The following is a 21,280-nucleotide window of genomic DNA, read 5'->3' on the forward strand; positions in this document are numbered from 1 at the left end:
ACAGTTAAAAGGCTCCACAATTTTTTTTTCTTTTTTTTTCTTTTTTTTTTTTTACTGCCTTCATCAGGCTTCAGGTTTTCCATAGGACTTCGCAGACACAGGTTAGACTGGAGTGCCGCCGCCGCCGCCTCCTGGAGGGGGGGTAACCCCCAAACCCTCACCACCGACCCTGGAGGGGAGGGGGGGTGTGGGGATGACACAGCAGGGGAGATCAGCGGCGGGGACGCGGGGTGGGGCGAGTCAGGTCAGCATTCTCTCGATTGGCAACGGTTCCACTGTACAGGTGTGGGGGCGCTCGAGGGGAGGGATTGGGGGGGAGGAGACACACACCCCCCCCCCCCGCGCGCGTGCGCGAGTGTGCATGCGCGCTGGCGTGTGAGCATGCGCGCGGACGCGTGCGCGCGCCAGACCGCGCACACACGCGCGCGCACGCGCTCAGCTCCTCTCGGCCTGCTCGATTTTGACGTCGTTCGTCAGCAAGTGCTCGCCGTGCCATTTCTTCATGTGTTTCTCCAGGGTGCTGTAGACGCTGAAGGGCATCTGGCAGATGTCGCAGCGGTACACCTCCTTGCCGATCTGCCCGTGCGTCTTCATGTGGCGCGTGAGCTTGCTGCTCTGCGCGCACGCGTAGTTGCACAGCTCGCACTTGTAAGGCCGCTCGCCCGTGTGGCTCCGCCGGTGCACTGTGAGGTTGCTGCAGTTCTTGAACACCTTGCCGCAGTACTCGCACGTGTCGCTGCGCCGGCCCTCCTTGGAGCTGGGCCGGCCGGGCCCGGGCCCACCCAGGTGCGGCGTGCTGCCCCCGCTGGCCGTCCCGCTGCGCCCGGACAGCCCGCCGTCCAGCAGGTCTCCGGGCGGCGTGGAGAAGCGCAGGCTGCCGTTCTCGGACGAGTGCTCGGACGACGTGGCGAAGGGCGACTGGCGCGCGTCCGTGAAGCCCAGGAAGGGGTCCTTCATGAAGTGCCGCGAGGCCGCGTAGCCCACCAGCCACTGCGAGTACACGTTCTCGGAGGGGATGAGCGCGGCGGGCGGCAGCTCCAGGTCCTTCTCCACCTTGATGCGCTTGGCGGCGCTGTTGAGCCCGGGGCTGGGCAGGGGCGCGGGCTTGCGTGGGAAGAGCCCCGGGAAGGGGTCGGCCCCGGGCCCGAAGCCGCCCAGGCCGCCGCCACCCCCGCCGCCGCGCCCGTTCACCGCCCCGCCGCTGACCACGCCCGCCGCGCCCGCGTCGCCCACCACCGCGCCGCAGCCGCCCGCGCCGTCGTCGTCCAGGTCATCGTCGTCGCCGGCGTCCCCGCCGCCGCCGCCGCCGCCCGCCGCGCGCTTCAGGAAGGCGGCGCCGCGCTTCTGTTTGTCGGCCGCCAGCAGGTCACCGTAGGGTGGCAGCGCGCCCAGCCCCACGTTCTCCATGACCTTGCCCAGGACCAGCGCCTTCTCGTCGGCCAGCGCCTTCACCGCCGCCCCGACGCCACCCGCGCCCCCGGGAGCCCCGGCCACGCCGCCACCCACCACGCCGCCGCCGCCGCCGTTCTCGCGGTTGCGGCTGAGCTCCGAATCCATGCTGAAGCTGGACTCGGGGCGGCTCTCGTTCTCCAGCAGCAGCTCCTCCTCCTCTTCGTCCTCCTCCTCGTCCTCCTCCTCGGGCTCGGCGCCCAGCGACGGATCGCTCTCGTGCGGGTGGTGGTGGTGGTGGCGGAAGTCGCCATCCGTCGCCTTGAGGCCCTCGGCCGCCAGCTCGCTGGTGCCGGGCTCCGGGGAGCTGGCGGCCGACAGCCCGTCGTCCGAGCGGCCGGCCAGCGAGCCCGCCTTGTGCATGTGCGTCTTCATGTGGCGCTTGAGCTTGCTGGCCTGCGAGCACGCGTGGTCGCACAGCTGGCACTTGTAGGGCTTCTCGCCCGTGTGGCTGCGCCGGTGCACGATGAGGTTGCTCTGGAACTTGAACGTCTTGCCGCAGAACTCGCACGACTTGCTCTTGGCGGGCGGCTGCGGCGGCGGCGTGCCGGCGCCGGGGGGCATGGCGGGCAGCGGCGGCGTGCTCAGGAACGGGGACTTGGGGCTGGGCTGGAAGGGGTTCAGGAGCCGGTGCATGGGGTTGCCGCGGCCGGGGGACACGGGCGGCGGCGTGGAGCTGTTGCCGGCCAGCTCGCGGAGCCGCCTGGAGAAGTCCATGGCCGGCGAGTCCATGGCCATGGGGTTGAGGCGCATGACTCGGTCGAAGGCACTGGGGTGCTGGGCGACGAGCCCCATCTCCTCGGCGCTGAGGCGGTGCGGGTCCAGGTGGTGGCGCGGCGGCGGGCTGAAGAGCGGCGGCGTGCCGGGCAGGCGGCCCTCCCCGAAGCCCGGGTGCTCCCGCAGGATGGGGCCCGTCATGCGCAGCAGGTTGAAGGGGTTGCTGTCGCCCAGGAAATTCATGAGCGGGGACTGGGCCACGGCCTCGGGCCCCAGGGGCGGCGGGATGGTGAGCCGCGGCGTGAGCGAGCTGCTGGCCGGCCCGGGCTCCAGGTAGATGCGGAAGCCGTGCGTGTTCTGCGCGTGCTGCAGCAGGAACCACGCGCTGTTGAAGGGCTGCTTGCAGGTTGTGCAAATGTAGCTGGAAGGCTCATCTTTACCTGGGGAGACACACGGACAGAAGAAGCAGACGGCGCGGTGAGAAGGGGCGGGAAGGACCAGCGGGCTTGGCCAGGCACACAAAGCAGCCACCAGCCTGCGCAGGAGGCCCTGGCGGGGGGACCCGCGGAGGCCTGGCTTCCCCTCCCTAAAGGTGTTCTTGTCCTCCTCCTCTTAGAGACCAGAAGGCCAGGCGGATGAGAATACCTGGTCCTGGTCCATCCCCCCCACACACACACACACCCCACCCAGTACCAAGGCAGAATCCATAAAACACAGTCAGGGCAAACTTCATCCAGACGGGGTGCTTGCCACACTCCAGCAGGCCCAGGCCTGGGTTTCTCAGACAAAGCACTGTTGCTGTTAAAACTTCCATCATTTTAAGCCCTGCACAGTACCTCACACCTATAACCCAAACCACTCAGGAGGCTGAGATCTGAGGACCAAGGTTCAAAGCCAGCCCAGGCACAATTAATCACTAGAACAGGGGAAGTGGGGCTGTGGCTTCCAGGAATAGGGTGGTAGCCTTGAGCTGAAAAGTTCAAGGACAGCACCGTGGCCCAGAGTTCAAGCCCCATGATCCCCCCCCCAAAAAAAACCCTATCATTTAATACTGGTGTGTGCAGATGGTGGTCTTGGGGGGGGGGTAAATCGGTCACCTCCTCTGCTCCCCTTGGGGACCAGTTCTGGACAATATTTGATGTAAGGGCATTCTACAAATACACAAATCATGTCGCATTGTCCTAGCCTGGTACTGGAGGCTCAAGCCATTGGAGGCTGAGAGCTGAGGATCACAGTTCAAAGCCAGCATGGGCAGACAAATCTGAAACACTATTGCCAGTCAGTCACCAAAAAGAAGTGGGGGGGGGGCAGAAGTGGAGGTGTATTTCAAGTAGTAGAACATCAACCCTGAACAGAAAAGCTGAGACAAGAGTGTCCAGATCCCATAGCACCGTCAGGATGAATGGCTGAAAGCCTTGATTTGTCAGAAACTGGCGCTTGTGACATCAGTAGCAAATTACAGCGGACACTGGTGGCACGGAGCCAAAATGTCACGGTCGTTGTCCATCATCAGGGCAGTCACAAAATGGAGGCCGAACCTTTCATCTCAAGCTGTCTGGCAGCTGCCCTCGACCTCAGGGTGAGGCCACTGCGCTGCCAGCCAGAGCCGTCCTCACGCTTTACATGAGAGTGACAGGCGCGGACAGGCCCTGCCTTCTGTCATCAGCTGCAATAGGAACAGGAACCCAGCCCAGACCCAGCATGAGCTGTGCAAGCTGCGATCTTGAAGAAAAAAAAAGAAAGAAAACCTTTTGTTTTCTCAAGCTTCCCTGTATCTGGAAGATTTTAAGGTGGATGTGAAAGTTAGTAGCTGTAAAGTGCTAGAAGAGGCCAGGCCTGAACACTGTCACCATACATACGTCATCACAGTCGGTAAGGGGCCACAGCCACGGACACAGCCATCCCCCATCCTAGCTGCAGTCAGCCTATGTGAAGTACTTCTGCAAGGCTGGGCACGGGTGGCTCACACACGTGCTCATAGCTAGCTACTCAGGAGGTTGATATCTGAGGTTTGGGGTTCAAAGCCAGCCCAGGCAGGAAAGCCCATGAAACTCTTGTCTCTAATTAACCTGCAAACAGTCAGAAGTATAATAAGTATGGAATAAATGGTAAAACACTAGTCTTGAGCAGAAAAGTCAAGCAAGAGCTTAAGGCTGTAAGTTCAAGCCCCACTACTGGCAAAGAAAGGCAAGAATAAAAACAGGACTTCTGCAATCCTAGGCAGTGTCTTGTTTTCCACCCACTGATAAGGCCTTCACCTTGTGTGATGCTTGCAGCCACATTAGTGGTCCTTTGTCACTTTCTTTAAAAACCACATGGCTCAGGAAACACAGGCCCTCACATCTAGCCCCTCCTGCAGCCAGCAGTGTATATCTCCCTCAGGTTTGGATTGTTCCTCTTCAACAGGACCAGGACTGCTCAGATACCCCATGGGTGTGACATCACCCAAAGGCTTTCTGCCACCTCAGGAGCAGGGCAGAGATTCACCTGGACCACACAGCCAAGAGGACTGGACATCTAGACATGCTTTTACAAGCCCAGGACTATTTACTTTACACAGCACTCTCATAGTGCATCTTGTATGATGGGTGGCATGGGAAGACAGTAACTAAGTAAAGACAGAAAAGCTCAAAGGGCTCTAAGGCTATTTTTTTTCCTTCCTTCCTTCCTTCCTTCCTTCCTTCCTTCCTTCCTTCCTTCCTTCCTTCCTTCCTTCCTTCCTTCACTGGGGCTTTAACTCAGGGCCTAGGCACTGTCCCTAGGCATTTTGCTCAAAGATGGCCCACTACCACTTAAGCCACACCCCCACTTCCAGCTCTTTTGATGGTTAATTGCCTATACAAGTCTTATGGACTTTTTTATGTGGACTGGCTCATGATCCTCAGATCTTAACCTCTTGAGTAGTTAGGATTGTGGGCATGAGCCACCAGTGCCTAGTGAAGGCTATTTTCTTACTGTCATCTTATCTGCCAATTTGGTCCTTCATGCAGAAATGGTGACTCTTCCCCACTTTAACTCAAAAGATCCTGGGCCACCAGAGTACCTACTTCCAAGCCACTAGGTGCACAGAACAGAGGGGATGGGCTTCTGAGTGTACCATGTCCTGCCTGTCACTGTACCTGGGAAACAGAATGTCACACCTCTTAGGCTGCTCCTCACCTTTGGGGGAGAACAAGGCAGAATAAAGAAGTAATAAATAAGAAGATAAATAAAAGTCCTTCTCAGACACAAGAGCTAATATCACAAATGAAATGCCACGTTGTATGAAGTCCTAGATCTTCAAGTTAAAGAGCATGTCTGTACCCTTCACCCAGCTCCAGCCACTCTAATTAATCGATTTATGGCCCACACAGCTGCCATGCCTCTTGGTGGGTTTCAGTCAGAACAATCCCAGCCCCTTCCCGGCTCTTTATCACCTTTGTTTCCTTAAGTAGTTCTGAAGCATTTCTGGATCCTTAATTTGGTGATGCACATATTTTCTAGAAAGTTCTAGGGCCTTCAGAGGCAGAGCTCCAAGCATGTAGGGAATAAAGAAGGCTCCATAGTTGAAATAACCAATTACTTAAAAAAAAAAAAAACTCAGAAAGGCCACTGCTGGGTAGCACGCTGCCCAGGTGCTCTCAGGCTCAGCCAGTCCCACTTGTTGTTACATACGAAGAGAGATGCAGATTTGGAGGACTATACGTAAAATGTTCCTGGTCTATAACTCACCATCTGGGAACTGGATGGAGACCTATATTCACTGGGTCAGATCTCAGGACCCCTGGCATCCTAAGGAAGAGTTTTCTTTCCCTGCACCCCTGAACTGCACTATTGGATGACCCCATCCTGAGACTGGCCCCATTCCTTACCAGCAACAGCTCCCCAGTTTTCAAAACCTCCCATTTCTTAAGGGTCATCCCCAGACAAGTCCTTTCTCCTTTTCTTCTTCTTTTTTAAATAAAATGTTCAGTTCCATATAATGATTTCATAGCTATCTCCCATCTAGAAGGTACCCTGATCATGGGGTTGCTCAGCTTGAAGAACTGGACAGCCAGGTAGCTGGTAGCTCAGACCTATAATTCTAGCTTCTCAGGAGGCTGAGATCTGAGGATCACACTTGGAACCCAGCCCAGGCAGGCAAGTCTACGACACGACCATCTGCAACTGCCCAGCAAAAAGGGGGAAGTGGCTCAAGTGGCTCAGCACCAGTCTTGAGAGGAAAAGCTCAGAGAAAGCATTCAGGCCCACACATGTACACGTACACATATGCTCACATGTGTGCGTGCACATGGACACATGCACAACTGAACACTGTCAGAAAGTCTTGGAAGAACCACTTGGAACAGTATTTGTAAGAAGCAGTGCAGTCAGACTGCTCACTTTCAAATGCAGTACTGGGTGGACTTGGGGCTGGACCAAATGCTGCCTTACCCCCACTCCTCCCACTCAGCAGCACAGGTGGCCCCTTTGTCAGTGACTAGATGCCATCCACATACACCACAGAGCCAGTGTGGGTACTGAGATTCCAAGGACAGGTCGAGGCCTAGGTTATTTAGGAACAATTTATCCAGAAGCATCATCGATCCTGGCCAAGAGACCCAGACATGTCAGCTCCATTTTGCTCATAAATCACGCTGGGCAACTCAGAACTCACCTGTCTCCTCTTTTTCTCCTTCCTTTCTTCCTCAGCTCTTCTTTTGTGTGTCAATTGACAGAAACCCATACTAGATCTTCTTTGCTCTATAGGATCTAAAGAGATCCACGACATCTCCTTCAAAATTACAAGCCTGCTCTGGGATGGCTGGGTGACTTCTACCTCCTTCCCAGCTACGCCAGTCAAGTCCTATTAACCTCTCCCACTTTTCATATGTGTGGGACAGGAATAATACCCCAGTCTCCTTATAAATTACTCACCACCATGCAAATAAGCAGTAGGTTTGTGCATGCTGCTTTTTGTTGCCCAGTCTTAGACCAGGTCATGGATGTTGCAGAAATGCCTATTGGTGTAACTCTGCCAAAGGACCTATAATGCATCCTCATGCCATACAGGTTCCAGGAGGTAGAAACTTGCAGATGGTAAGGATTTTTTTTTTATGACACTCGGGAATGGATAGGAAACTGAACTCCATGAAATACTATTCTCCTTCCGCTACAAGATTTTTTTAATGAATATTAAATAATTGCTCCTCCTCACTATGCTGATGATTCTTAATAATAGCAATAAGGGCATTAGGGGTATTCAATAGAGAAGCACAGCTTTAATTGAGTTATTATCCAATGACAAACACATCATTGATACCAATGGAAGGGCATTCTGGACTGAAAGGGATTTTGTGGCCACAGCTGTCTGAGCAGGGGACCAGTGCCTGAGCTTTGTAGGTCACTCTGCAGGTTATAAAGCCTTTTCCAGCCAATCTGGACTTTTCTCCCGCATTAGCTAGTTTGTCACTGCTCATCATATCTCTGAGAGGCAAGGCTGCACATCCACTGGCTGACAAGAACATGAAGCTTAGAGAAACCAAGTCCCAGGATTGGAAAGTGGTGGGGCCTCACCTTCCACAGGCTTCCCTACCACCATCAGAACCCCAACCTGCCTCCAGACCCGTGTGCCTCCTGCTGCTCGGGAGACCTAATGAAGGGGCTACAAGATGCAGAGGGAGAAGAAGCCAGATCTCAGGGTATCAGGTAGCAAGTCTGTTCTCTACTCTGGACTCTGGGACGTCCACTGGCAATACCCAAGTGGAGGAAAACTGCTTTGTTCTCCTCCAAAACCTTTGCTAGCAATGTTCTCTAGTTCCAAAATGCTAATAGTTGGGCTGGGAGTTTGGCCTGGTGGTAGAGTGCTCGCCTAGCATGCACAAAGACGCGGGTTCGATTCCTCAGTACCACATATATAGAAAAGCCAGAACTGGTGCTGTGGCTCAAGTGGTAGAGCACTAACCTTCAGGAAAGCCCAAGGACAGTGCTCAGGCCCTCAGTTCAGTCCCCAGGACTGGCAAGAAAAAGAAAGAAAGAAAAAAGAGAAAGAAAGTTCAAAATGCTGATAGTTAATATTGTCTCCCCTAGATGGGTGAACCCTTTACTCATTTAAAAACTACCTTCCTCTGGGCCGGGTGTGGCACTCATTGTAGTGTTTGCCTATTGTGTATGAAGGTCTCAGTTCAATCTCCAGGGGGGGAACAAAAAGGAAATAAATAAAAAGCTGCCTTCCCTTTCATCATATCAGAAAGAAAATGCCAACTGGGCACCTGATGGGGAGGGGGTCAACGTAAGTTTCACACGGACAGAATTCCTCACTAGTTCTAAATGTCTCCACAACATCAGAGACAACAATACCAGCTCCATTCCTGGAGTTCCACACCACGAGCCAGGCCTGAGTCTAAAGCGCCCAGGCCTCACACTATGCCCCCAGCCTCTGAAGTGCCAAATGTCATCATGGCCACATCACAGATGAGGAAACTGAGCCCTGGGAGAGAGGAGGGGACCTGCCTAAGGCTACATAGCTGACAAGTGGCAATGCCTGCATTCCTGTGTGCTACACTGTTAGGATGAAATTCAGGTCACGAGAGAACTATGCGGACTCTTCCGGATCCCAGAGCCAAAGCACCAGGAATAGGTTAGAAGTCACTATTTGTGCCTTGGTATTTTTACCTTTCACTCTAGCCCATGTGCTAACAAAATATTGAAATGTTTTGTTTGGACTAGAATTGCAATCACTTGGTGAAATCACACCAATTTGCTCATGGAAATGTAATTCATGTCATTTGTTTAGAAGACAAAAAAAATGTTTCAAAGCAAGTGGTCCACAGAAGAGTAGTGTTTGGTGGTTCTAAGATATTGATCCTGTCAGCCTCATTTCCCTACACCAGGGCTGGGGGAAGACATTGCTAATCAAGCCCTGCACTCTCCCTTCAGGCCTTGGGATCTTCTTTAACCCCATACCCCTGACAACCTTGACCAAATGAAGTGTACCTGGGCCTCTTTGCTGTCCATGGATCTGGGCTCACAATAGCGCAGGAAGGGGGGGATCAGAACAGACAGGGCTGAATAAATTGGGTAATGCTTCATGTCCTGCTGAGAGCAATGACTTCCTCTGCCATTCATTTATTCAGCAAACAAGGGATGGGTACCTTGTATGGGCCCGAGTAACTAGGCTGGTAACTAGGAATATGGTTTAACACCAGGGATGGAGAGCAAGGCGAAGGACAGCACCTAATAACCTGCTCAGTTGTTTCATGAACATTACAAGTGGTGCTAGGAAGACATTTAGGATGCAAGGATCCAGGTGGATTTGGGGGTCTTTAACCTGTCTTATGCCAGCCTCCTTTCCTCCATCACCCCAACAACTCTGTTCCTCATGACATTCTGAAGGAATAAAGAAGACTTGAGAACACATTGGTGGCCTTGGATTGTGTAATGAATATTAAGTTGCCGGATGGATTCTGAGCTCGCTGCCATCAGGGCAGAGGTGGTCCTATGGACTGTGCCCATGCCCCATCACTGCCTGTGGTCATGAGGGATGCCATGGCCTGGCGTGTTTTCTCAGCCTTTTCCAGCTGCAGCCGATGGTCCTCTGGCCTCACTCTGGAGTCTCTGTTCAAACCTCTGGATTTCTCTGGGCATCACACATGTTAGAGAGGGCAGCCCCTTCCTCCCTGGGGTTATTTGCTGTGAGATAAGGGACTGTGCTTGAGATGGGGGTCCCCCACAAAGAGGGCACTAAGAACATAAGGAAGAGATGGAAAATACACCCCCTCTGCCATCACTCTGTGTGTGATGTGTTTCCACAGTTGGTGTTCTAGAAGCCACCTCTACCAGGACAAGGGCATCTACACAGGCCTTGAACATCTCCTGGCTCCATGTCTGAGCTCTTCCCACTGTGCAAGCTCCCCACCCAGGCATGGACTAACTCAGGGCTCTCAGCTAACTGCCTTTCCCTGGGCATGCTGGGTGCAGGCCCTTCCCCACACTGCCTGAGCACATGCCACCATCAGAGCACAGGACAGAACACTTACAACCCCTGCCACTACCAACTGCACAATGCAGGAGTGATCTTCCCATACCACAGAGCTGACAACCGCCCTCACAGCCCCATTCTTTACCACCCACCATCTACCGTGCACAGTTGGCCCTGGCCACCTGCCCCTCCATTGTCTCTTCAGACCAAATGTTTTCACACCTCCAAGCCTGCCATTCTTAGGCCCAGAATACCTAACTCCAATTCTCTACCAGGAAGACATCCATCAGGTCCAGATCCAGCTCATAACCCTGTGTTCCCACACCACAATGCTGGATCACTGCTCCTTCATCTTGATCTGTGTTCTCCCTGCCTACAGCTCCCACGTGCCAGTCAGTACTGGGTTTTTTGCAATGTTCTAGGCATCAGATAGATGCTGAGTCCTCCTTAGGAAAAAAATTTCCACCCAGACCTTCTAGGAAAAGGAAACTAAGTCTCATCACAGGTGAGCAGAGCCTTAAGGTCTCACAGCTTGTTAGGTGGAAGCCAGAATTTGCACTCGGGTCTGCCTGGTCCAAAGGTAATGGCTTCATTATCTCTGCTTCTGAGGACCATCAGGCTGTGTGCAGCACCATCCTCCTTCCCTCCTTGTAATCTACAGATGTTCCTTCCACACATAGCCCTGGACCAGGCCCTGGGAGTCAGAGGACCCAATAAAGAAGGGCTGACCTCATGTCCAGAGTCCTCAAGACATGGAGACATCTACAAACTGTTCAAGCTATGTCCTCTACAGAACTGTGTGCTACTGGCTGGACCAAGAGAGAAAGGAACATGAGGTCAGAGGAAGAGACCAAAAAAAAAAAAAAAAGACTCCACAGTACAGAGTAGAAAGAAAAGGGATGTACCTGGCAGGAAAAATCTTCCACAAGAAAACATGGAAGAAATGAAGGACTCTACAGTCAAAAGAGGAGAAACTGAAAAGGGACTTGGAATCTATTTGAGGAAGATCTAAAATCAAGTTATGAAACTTACTGGCTAGAGAGCAAATCCCAGGAGAAACGTTCACATTGCAAAATGGAGGCTGCTTTATCTAAGACCACACCAGAGACCCATTCACATCAGGAACTATTGGGTTTAACAGAAATCTCTGTACAGCTAAAAACAACAGCAACAACACAGGCCAACCTGCACCTAACTTTGCTTCCCACCAAACTCACCTTGCCAAACTGTGAAACTGTGAGACACAAACAAATAAAATTAAAATGAAATCCATAGGCTCAATACAGAAGAGTTACTCTTTGAAACTGGAGTTTCAATCAATCTGGCAAGTCTGAATTCTCTAGGACCCTGTGAATCCACCTTCAGGAACAGGGTGGTCTAGGCTCTTGGTAGAAAAGGAAGGTCTTCAGACAACACACAATGGCTGCAGGCACCATGCACTCACACTTTCCCAAAACAGTCTTTACTTCAACCGTTCAATTTTGTGGTCAGGCCAGGTGTGCAGTCTCAGGCTCAGGAAACTGTCACCCAGCCCCAAACCAGCAAAATCGCTGACCGCCGGGCATCTCGGAGTGAGGTGAAATGGTGGTGTTTGTCAAAAAGATGGAAGAGTGGGGGCAGGACGCACGGCCCAAGGGGAAACCCCACTTGGCAGCTTGTGGGCAGTACTTACAAAAAGCTGCCACAATGCTGTAGATGTTACAAAAACGGCCGCAACATCGTCATCTCTAGAGCTGCCCTCTCTGCGTAATGCTCCAATTCACCAGAAAGAGTTACCAGTCTTCTTTGAAGAAGACGAACATGCAGACAGACTCCCTTGAAATCTTTCTTTAACTTGCCCTGGCAGGGGCCTAGTTAGACTTTTCTAGTAGGGTGACAGTGAGGATGAGGGTGAGGAGGCTGTTCATATAGCTAAAGGCCCCAAAGGAGGGAATTCAGAGGGGTAAATAGAGGCAGTGGCTCATGCTTGTAATCACAGCTACTCAAGAGGCTGAGATCTGAGGATCATGGTTCAAAGCCAACCCACGCAGGAAAGCCCAGTAGATTTGTATTTCCAATCAACCAGCAACAAGTCAGAAATAGAACTGAAGTGGTAGAGTACCAACCTCGAGTGAAAACAACTAAGGGAGGCTCCGTGCCCAGGCCCTGAGTTCAAGCCCCAGAAATAGCATTTGAAAAACAAACAAAACAGAAAGGTCTGAGCTCTCTCTCCGGTGGGACTCGGAGCCTCTCCTGGTGACACAGGAAGTCTGTGTTCTTCCTAAGTCACTACTTCCGTCACAGGCAAGTCTGCACCCATCCTTTTCTTAAATCCACAAAAAAATCTCCACTTTCTACCTCAAGAAGTATGGCAGACGCAGTAAATCTCATTTTAATGGAGTGAACGTTTAGTTCCTCGGAGCTAATTGGCATTATGGAGAGCTTCGACGCCCGGTTATATAGGTTAGCCAATGCAGAGGGGACTCGTTACCCACACACTACAAACAAGTAGTAATATATGTATATTGTTCAGAGTAGTGTTATAGCAAAAGTGTTCTGGTCCACAGGGATTGATAAAGCACAAGAAAACAGCAGATATGCACTTGTAAATTTGTCTCATTTGTCTCTGAAGTTAAAGGTTATTCCCTTGTTCTGAATTTGTAATAAAAACATGCTAGCCCAGGGTTTGTGGAGAATGTTTGAATATTTAAATTGTGTATAATGATAGGCAATTATAGGGTAAAAACTGGACCTTCTGAAGGGGGGAGTGCTGCTCGGATCACCCAGTGTTTACCCCTGACGGCTCATTTATCTCCATTGCATTTTGTAAGAACCTTCTCCAGACGCTCTCCCAAAGGGTTCCCTGAGCCACTCCAGGTCCCAAAGCCTCTATGCAGGGACCTGCCAAGCTTGACTTCGCCTAGCTGGTGGCTTCTTTTCCTTTCTTTCATTGTTGTTATATTGCTTTAGTTTTGGTTTTTGTGTTTGTGCCAGTACTAAGGCTTGAACTCAGGGCCTAAGCACTGTCCCTGAGCTTTTCTGCTCTACCACTTGAGCCACAGCTCCACTTCTGGCTTTTGGTGGTTTATTGGAAATAAGAGTCTCACAGACTAGTCTGCCTGGGCTGGCTTTAAACCATGATTCAGATATCAGACTCCTGAGTAGATAAGAATATAGATAGGCAAAAAACACTGACTTCTGTCTTTTCCTTTTTTCTCTTTCTTTCCATTTTTCTTTCTTTCTCTTCCTTTTTCTTTCTGTTTGTCTTTCTGTCTCCTCTTTGTCTCTGTCACTGTCTTTCTCTCCCTCCATCCTTCTTTCCTTCCCCCCCTCCCTTCCTTCCTTCCTTCCTTCTTCTCCCCTTTCAGTTATAAGAGTGGGTACTAAGACTGTAGTCCTCCTTTCTACAGCCAGCCAGTGCTTGTGTGTGGAGGTGAAGAGGCTGGGTGAAGGAGAATCAGGGTCCCTTCCTCTGCCCTCCCTTTCCCCAGGAGGTGAGGAGCTGGCAGGGAGCCCCAGCTGTGCCCCTCGCCTGGGGCAGGGGCAGGGGCAGGAGCTGGCGCTGGAGCTCCCACACTGGAGCCCAGGTGCCTACGAGGTCCCGGCCGCCTGTCTGCCCAGGTTAACCAACTGCAGTGTTAGAGAAACTCCAGCCAGCTTGTCACGGAGCACAAAAGTCATCAGCCAGTGAATGTTCTTTTCTGTACCACAATTAAGACGAATCAATACGACGTGCCACAAATGGTATTTTACTCTCAATAAGAACTCGAGCTGAGTTTATTCAGAATATTTTAGCGCTTCCCCGGGGGATTTTGGGCCGACGCAGATGGCAAATAAAGTACTCAGCCTAAGGCTACAGCACATTATGGTAATTCTAATGTCAGATGTACTTTAATATACAGCTCTATTTAATCACCCCATTATTCCACATTTCCATATGAAAAACCTGCGGCTCTTCTGCAGCGCTTTGCCTCTACCATGGTGCCAAGCTTCCTCTAGCCCGCTGCCGGCAGCCGCGACGTGGTCATCATCATCGCCAGCCACAGCCTGACAGTGTCGGAGTTTCCGGGTACCCGGATGCACAATTAGAAAAATCAGAGAATTCGGAGACGGGCCAACACTACCACCACAGAAAAGAGATGCTGTGTGTTCACACAAAAATGCAGGGTATGTTTCACACACACACACACACACACACACACACACACACACACACACACCCCACAGGAGAGAAAATGAATATCAGCAAGCAATTCCAACCACACTCAACATACCTCTCTCTAAACACTAATAGCCCCAGCAAAGTGGCTAGGTGGCTGGATCTAGCTGTGGTTCTGGCTCTGGACAATGACCCACAGTGGCTGTGCAAATTCATCTTCTCATCACCAACCACCACCCCATGAAGGCAACATGAACATACCATGGACGGATGTCAAGAGGCAGGAGGGAGTGTGTACTCATAGAGAAGGCTACGCTGGTGACAAAGGAGGTAGAGGATGGATGGGGTGGGGCTAGGGAAACTACAGCCCCAAACTGTACAATCTGCAGCTACAGATTCCTGGATAGTCCTGCCAGACTGCACCCAGAGAGCCTGAAATCTAGACGCTTAGGACCTGGGGGAAGGGTATCTCATGGGTTTGAAATGTCTGCAATACCTCCAGGCAGGCTTGGCCAGCAGAAGCCTGGGTTTTAGCCAAGTCCAGAAAAATCACTCTTGTGCAGTCACACAGCATTCCAAGAAAGCCCAGCATGAAACCCACTGACCATCAGATTCTAGATTTCTCAAAGATGGCTCCACTGATGGAGGCAATGGCACCTGGCACCTGATCGTACTTGGCACTCAACCATTTAAAGCCACAGAGCATGATTCTTGTAAATGGTGACAGTGTATGCCATTAGAATGAGGCACCTGCTGAGGAGTGGGTTGGGCCCAGTTCCTACCCTTGGGCCAAAAGATCTCAAAGAAAGGAGGAGAGTAGAGGGAAAGGAGAAAAGCAGGAGGGAAGGAGAAGAAAACCCAAGAGGTGCTAGAGAACATTCAAGAAACACTGCCAAAGCACCGCAAACTGTCCCTTTTTATCAGGAAAATTCCCATAACTAATTCTAGGAGAGCTGTCTTCAAGCTTAGCATAGAAAAAATGTTTCTAGAATAATCATACAATCATTTGCTGGTACTGACATCTGGTCTACCTAGCCATACATATCTGGCAGGAAAGTCTTTAAGGACCAGCTGGCCATTCAACCTCTACCACCACACGGCACATCATAGTTACCCTCAAACCAGAGGTATCCTACAACAACTTTTGTATGCATGTGTATTTGCCAATGCTGGGGCTTGAACTCATATTTTTTGCTCAAGGCTAGCACTCTACCACTTGAGCCACAGTTTCACTCCCAGCTTGTTCATAGTTAATTGTAGAGAATTTTATGAACTTTCCTTCCTGGGTAGCTTTGAACTTTAACGTTCAGATATTAGCCTCCAGAGTGGATAGGATTACAACCATGAGCCATTGGCACCCACCCAGCTTAATCATTTCTTAAAATATATACTTTGGGGGTGAATTCCACCCTGTTACTGTGCGTGCGTGCGTGTGTGTGTGTGTGTGTGTGTGTGTGTGTGTGTGTGTGTGTGTGCACACGTGCATGTGCACATGTGTGTGTGCCTCAGATTTGAAGTCAGGGTCTGGGCACTATCCCTGAGCATTTTTTCTCAAGGCCAGCTATCTGCCACTTGAGCCACAACTCCACCTCCAGTTTTTTTGATGCTTAATTGGATATGAGTTTTATTGACTTTTCTGTCAAGGCTAGTTTTAAGCCTTAATCCTCAGATCTCAGCCTCCCGAGTAGCTAGGATTACAGGCATGAGCCTTTTTGATACCAAGCTCACTACTATTTATTTTTAAACACAAAAGCAGAGAAAAATATTCTCCAGGACCTTTTCTGCTGTTGCTGGTATAGAAAGCCAGTGATTCTCTGCTTTACCTCTCTTGAGGACTTTGAACAATGTCTGAGAAATTTTTTTTGATGATCATAAAACTAAAAGAGTTGGGGTGCTTCTGGCATCTAGGATAGTAGAGGCTGTCAAACATCTTACAAAGCACAGGACTGCCCCCCGCCACGAAGAGTGTCCATGCTCATGTTCCCGCAGCCTCAAGCATAAGCAGCCTGGGGCTGGACCCACAGCTTCAACACTGGCCTCTTGTGGGCACTTTCCCTGAGCCTAACAGAACAGACTGCAAGAAAGAAGCCAGGAGAGGGAGTGAGGAAGCGTGTGCAGGGGAGGAGTGAGAGGGGAATGATGCTGAGAAGGTCCAACAGAGTGTGTGTGGGGGGGAGAGGATGGGGGGGTCCCACATCATTTCCTTTTGGCAATGAATTAACTGTGAAAGCCCAGTCCATTTCATCACTACAGAAAGCATTGGAATTCCAGAGTTGCCTACAGCCATGAATCTAGGGCTCCTGGGGAACCCTGTGCCTTGGACAGGAGATGGCAGCCTAAACTGGCAGACAGAGCGGTCCTCTGCCTCTGGCCTGCCACCAAGAAGCGCTCTGCACAAGGGCTGCCTCCCTCCAGAGCTTCACTGGGCCACTGGCGCAGGCAGGGGCAGCAGGGCTGCCCTAGATTCCACCGCTCAGCTCAGCTGTGAGCCGTGCAACTGCGAGCGGCTGCAGGAGATGAAAACCCAAATATACTTCCTGAAGTCAATGAGATAAAAATATCATTTCTGCTGCATACGCCACTTTCCCACTGCAGCAATGGATGGAGGATGGAGGATGGGGGATGGAGGGGCACAGGGGGACACATGAGGGAGGAGGAGAAGGAATGACCACACAAGCTTCACTGATTTAAAAAAAAAAAAAAACATGATCCAGAGAGATTAAATATAAAGTACAATTAAGAGACGCTTGCATCCCGAGGCCTTCCAGAACGTGCTGCCTCTGGAATATTTTTAGAACCATCACTAGAGTGATTTTTCTTAGTTGTAGAACCACTCCAAATTAGAAAGTCAATTTTCCCCCCTCTATTTGCAGAAGTGAGCTGGCCGCTCTGGCCCGGGTGCATGTGTTTGGCTTGGCAGCTGTTCACAATACGGTCTTGGCAGCTTTTCTCTGGAGCGGCGCACCGTGAACCTGCATCTCGGATACAGTAGCGCTTTCATTTGAAGCGTCCCGGCCACGCTTCCCTAATAACTGCCTGGGAACTAAAAAAAAAAGTCCTGTAAGCCCAGTCCAGCCCTTTAAATGGAGAACAGGGCTCACCACAATGGAACTGTAACCCCAGCCTGGGGATTTCGATCCACAAGCGTGGCTCTTGTTAAAAGCGGAAAACGAAACAATGCCACCGGCACATTCTGGAGCACAACAGAATGCTACCCCTTTCACCTTGTCCCTGCCAACCACCCTCCCTCCAACCACCCCATCTCTCTCTCTCTCTCTCTCTCTCTCTCTCTCTCTCTCTCTCTCTCTCTCTCTCTCTCTCTCTCTCTCTCTCTCTCTCTCTCTCCCCCTCCCCCCCAGCTTCTTCCCTCTGCCTGCTGCATTTCTTGATGGCATGATACTCTGCCACTTGCCAGATGTCTCCAAATCATTGATGTTCCATGGGAAGAAACCTGGGGGCTTGAGGGCCCCACTGGGCAGAGCTGCAGGCCCCACTGATGGCGTTCTCCTACTTCTTCTAGTCCTAGAACTCAAATGACTAAGCTCCACTGGGAGTTCTTAGTTAGTCTCCTCATCTGCAGATAGGGATAAAAACTAACCCAAGGATGGAGGGAAGAGGCCAGAACAGGCCTTGCATCCTGTCAGAGCTCAATGGAAAAAGCTATTCAAGGGTAGGGATGTAAACAAACAAATGTAAACAAGAGAACAGACCACAATGGTCCCACCTTAGGACCCCTCGGCCTCCCTTATCGGGAGCTCTGTTCCTCCTTAGGGGGAAGGAAGCTGTTCAAAACCGAGGACAAAATCTCCTTCTCCCTGGCATCAAGAAATGTAGCAATTTTGGCCTCTTAGAACTGGCTCAGCACTAAGTGTCCGATTCACACATTCTCTTTTCTTTCTCTCTGTGTTGTTTACAAAGGTTTCATTATGTTTTCAACTAATCAGAAAGGCCCCGCTAAAACACAATTAACATGTGATTATAAAAAAAAATTAAAATAGCTTCCAGAAGAAGGAAATGTAATTAAGTAGAGAATGCTTTTCAATAAGTGCTTGCTTTAACCCATTGTCAGAACACAGTCTCCGTGCGTCCACAATGCCTGGAACAGATGCCAAGGGCAGAATGTTAAAAGCGAGTGAAGAGGAGAGAGAGGGGGGAAAAAAAAGGACATTATTTTTTTTTCAAGGGGAAATAACCATTACTTGGCACAATGTGCTGAAGAACTCAGATTCCGGCTACAGAGTGACCTCCACAATACTCCCGCACTGCGAAAACATTCCCTTTCCACTCACATAAAATGAATGATTATAACCAAACCCGAAACAATAGTGAGAGGATAAGTGGCCAAAGAAACAACAGTCAGACTCAAACAGCTCCAAGGACCACAATGAACGCACATTCTTGTCCTGAATCATTACTTTCTAATTCTTTATGTTTTATTTTCTTCTTAATGATTTCAACCAAATTTTACAAGTGATCTGTCTTTTAAAAGTCCCACAGGCCAGGTGTCTGTGACATGGCTCATGCCTGTCCTCTTAGATACTTGAGAGGGATGTGGCAATTGGGAAAACTGCAGTTTGAGTCAACAAGATCCCATCTCAATAAACAAGTCAGGTGTAATGGTGGTGGCATGCACCTGCCACGCCAGCTACACGGGATGGATCTTAGTTTGAGGCTGATCCCCATGAAATGGACGTGAACCTATCTGAAAAATTACTAAAGCAAAGGGGCCAGGAACATGGCTCTGGTGGTAGAGTGCCTGCCTAGCAAAACTCAAGGCCCTGAGTTCAAACTTCAGCATTGAAAAAAAAATGGTCTCCCAATTCAAAATGGATCATTAATCACTCATCCTAGGAGTCAGTGGACACGTCGGAGAATTTTGTTGTTTCCCCTTTCCTGAGGTCACACCTCAGACCCTTTTTGATTCCCTGGGATCCAGCTGACTTGCTATTCTGGAAGCTGGACAGAGTGAATTGAAGCACCGGGCTTTGTGATGGTTTCTGCCCATCAACACGGCTCTAAAGTCAAGGGAAAAGTCAAGGATTAAAAAAGAAAGAAAGAAGGAAGGAAAAGGTGGGGGGAGGTATTATGAGAATGTGCACCAATCACCACAAAACCCGGTCCTCCCACCATCCTCCCAAACAAGATGGAGAAGAACCAAAATGTGGGAGTTCTGGGGACATGTCCTGAGCAGAGGCCAGCAGCTCAGATGCAGACCCTCCAGGACCCCTAGGCCGTGCTAGCAATTGGAGGGGCTGCCACAGAGCTACAGCTCAAGTATCCATGGCTGCTCGACCAGGAGGCCTGGGTGCAGCAGGGGAGGGGGGTCGGGCAAATCCAGGATGCCTCTGCCCTCTCTCCCCCCAGACCACTCAGAATCCCATCTAGTGTGGCTCCCTGTGCCTTGGACCAAGGACCATATAGAGCATATGCCAGTTATTAGCTGGGTGACCTAGGCAAGGAGCTGCATGGGTCTATAAAGTAGCTTGTGACACAGAGGAGAGAATGAGGGATAAAGGGGGTTCCATGGCTGATCCTACGCTAGGGCTATCACTCTCTAAGCACAGGGTGCATCTCCCCATCCCCCTCTACCCCCAGACCTCTTCACAGGCCCTAAAGGAGGAACTGAGGAACAGGAATATGACCCATTCCCCATAACCCCCAACCATGGAGGAGGCTGCCACAGGGCCGGGCTGACTGGTGGGCTCTGGTCTTCCCACCAACAGGTAGCTCACAGAGACCTCCTTCCAGAATGCACAGAAGGGGAAACCAAGACTGCCCAAGGAGAGATAAGACTTCCAAGTTCTGACCTATCAAAGCTCCCTGGGTCTGGACAGGTGACCGGACAGGAATGATCAGAAACAAAGCCAGGCAGGACTCCCAGAAAGTGAGCAGGGGAGCTTGAGGGAAAGGGAGAAACACTACTGATGGCTCCCCAAGTTCCTCAGACCTCATCTACCTGACTCCCCCTACTGCTGCTCCACAGGGCAAGCCATAATAGCGACTCCACAGCCCCAAGGACCAGATTGCTTCCCTGGACACAGCACTCCCAAAGCTATGGCCTACCACCCTCCACTCCCATCCCAGTACTTCCTGAAAATCCCAGTGTGTTCACAGGATTCCCTCTAAGGCTCAGCTACCTTGCATTCGAGATGGAGAAAGTGAGGCTCAGAGACATAATACAACCTGCCTGAGGCCGCACAGCTGACAGAGCCTGTTACACAGTGGCAGTAAACATTTAAGAAAAGGAAAGAAAGAAAAAACAATAAGGCTCCTTAAGCCCCCAAACAGGGGCCTTGCCAGAAGTGAAGCTATTTCTTCCCCATGCAGTGCTATCTGACACCTAGTAGGTGGTCAGTCAACACCTCTGGGCACAGCTGGGTGGCCCTTCTGCCTCCTGCCCAGAAGAGCCGTTAAAATTCTGCAGCCGGTGCCTGCCCTGTGCGTCTGCCCAGCGCAGCAAGAACTGACAATTCTTCCTAGATAAATATCTGGAAAGAAGTCGGGAAACAATTAAAACTAGAAGCTAATAAATGATGAAGAAGCCCAGACGCCAAGTCCTGGCCGCTTCCCAGCATTCATTCATGCCTCAGAAAAGCCCCAGCGGTCCAAGGCTTCGAGAGGGCAGCTGGGCAGTGGGGCTGTCCGGCGTAATATAAATGGGAATTTGATATGATCAAAGGTACTCAGCGCATTCCCACAGCAGACGCCATCTCCCAGCGACCCCACCCCCCAAGCCCCCTTTCTCGAGGATCACGTGACAGAACATCTCGTAACCAGGCAACCAGGAAAGGAAAGGTTCCCAAGTTCTTCCACGTGAGCCAGGACGGCAGCACTCTGCTCAAGGTGGCTACTGGCCATGACACCCTCTGCTAGACCTTAAAAAATAAGGTAGAAGGCCCAGGAGCGTGGCCTAGTGGTAGAGTGCTCACCTAGCATGCATGAAGCCCAAGGTTCGATTCCTCAGTACCACATACCCAGAAAAAGCCAGAAGTGGTGCTGTGGCTCAAGTGGTAGAACATTAGCCTTGAGCAAAACAT

The 21,280-nt window shown here is 51.1% G+C and overlaps 1 protein-coding gene across 4 annotated transcripts in view; it reads right to left on the reverse strand.

Moving 5' to 3' along the window:
- Positions 1 to 340: 340 nt before the first annotated feature.
- The window catches only part of Bcl11b (BCL11 transcription factor B), an 87,570-nt gene continuing 66,630 nt past the window's right edge, over positions 341 to 21,280 (reverse strand). For all 4 annotated transcript variants that reach the window (XM_090344812.1, XM_090344810.1, XM_090344811.1 and 1 more), the window contains one exon: positions 341 to 2,606. In XM_090344812.1, the coding sequence (XP_090200938.1) occupies positions 436 to 2,606 (2,171 nt within the window). In that variant the 3' untranslated portion in view covers positions 341 to 435. The remainder of the gene's footprint in view (positions 2,607 to 21,280) is intronic.

Source organism: Megascapheus bottae, chromosome 14 (assembly GCF_031878675.1).
Source record: "Megascapheus bottae isolate mThoBot1 chromosome 14, mThoBot2.hap1, whole genome shotgun sequence".
Taxonomy (NCBI): domain Eukaryota; kingdom Metazoa; phylum Chordata; class Mammalia; order Rodentia; family Geomyidae; genus Megascapheus; species Megascapheus bottae.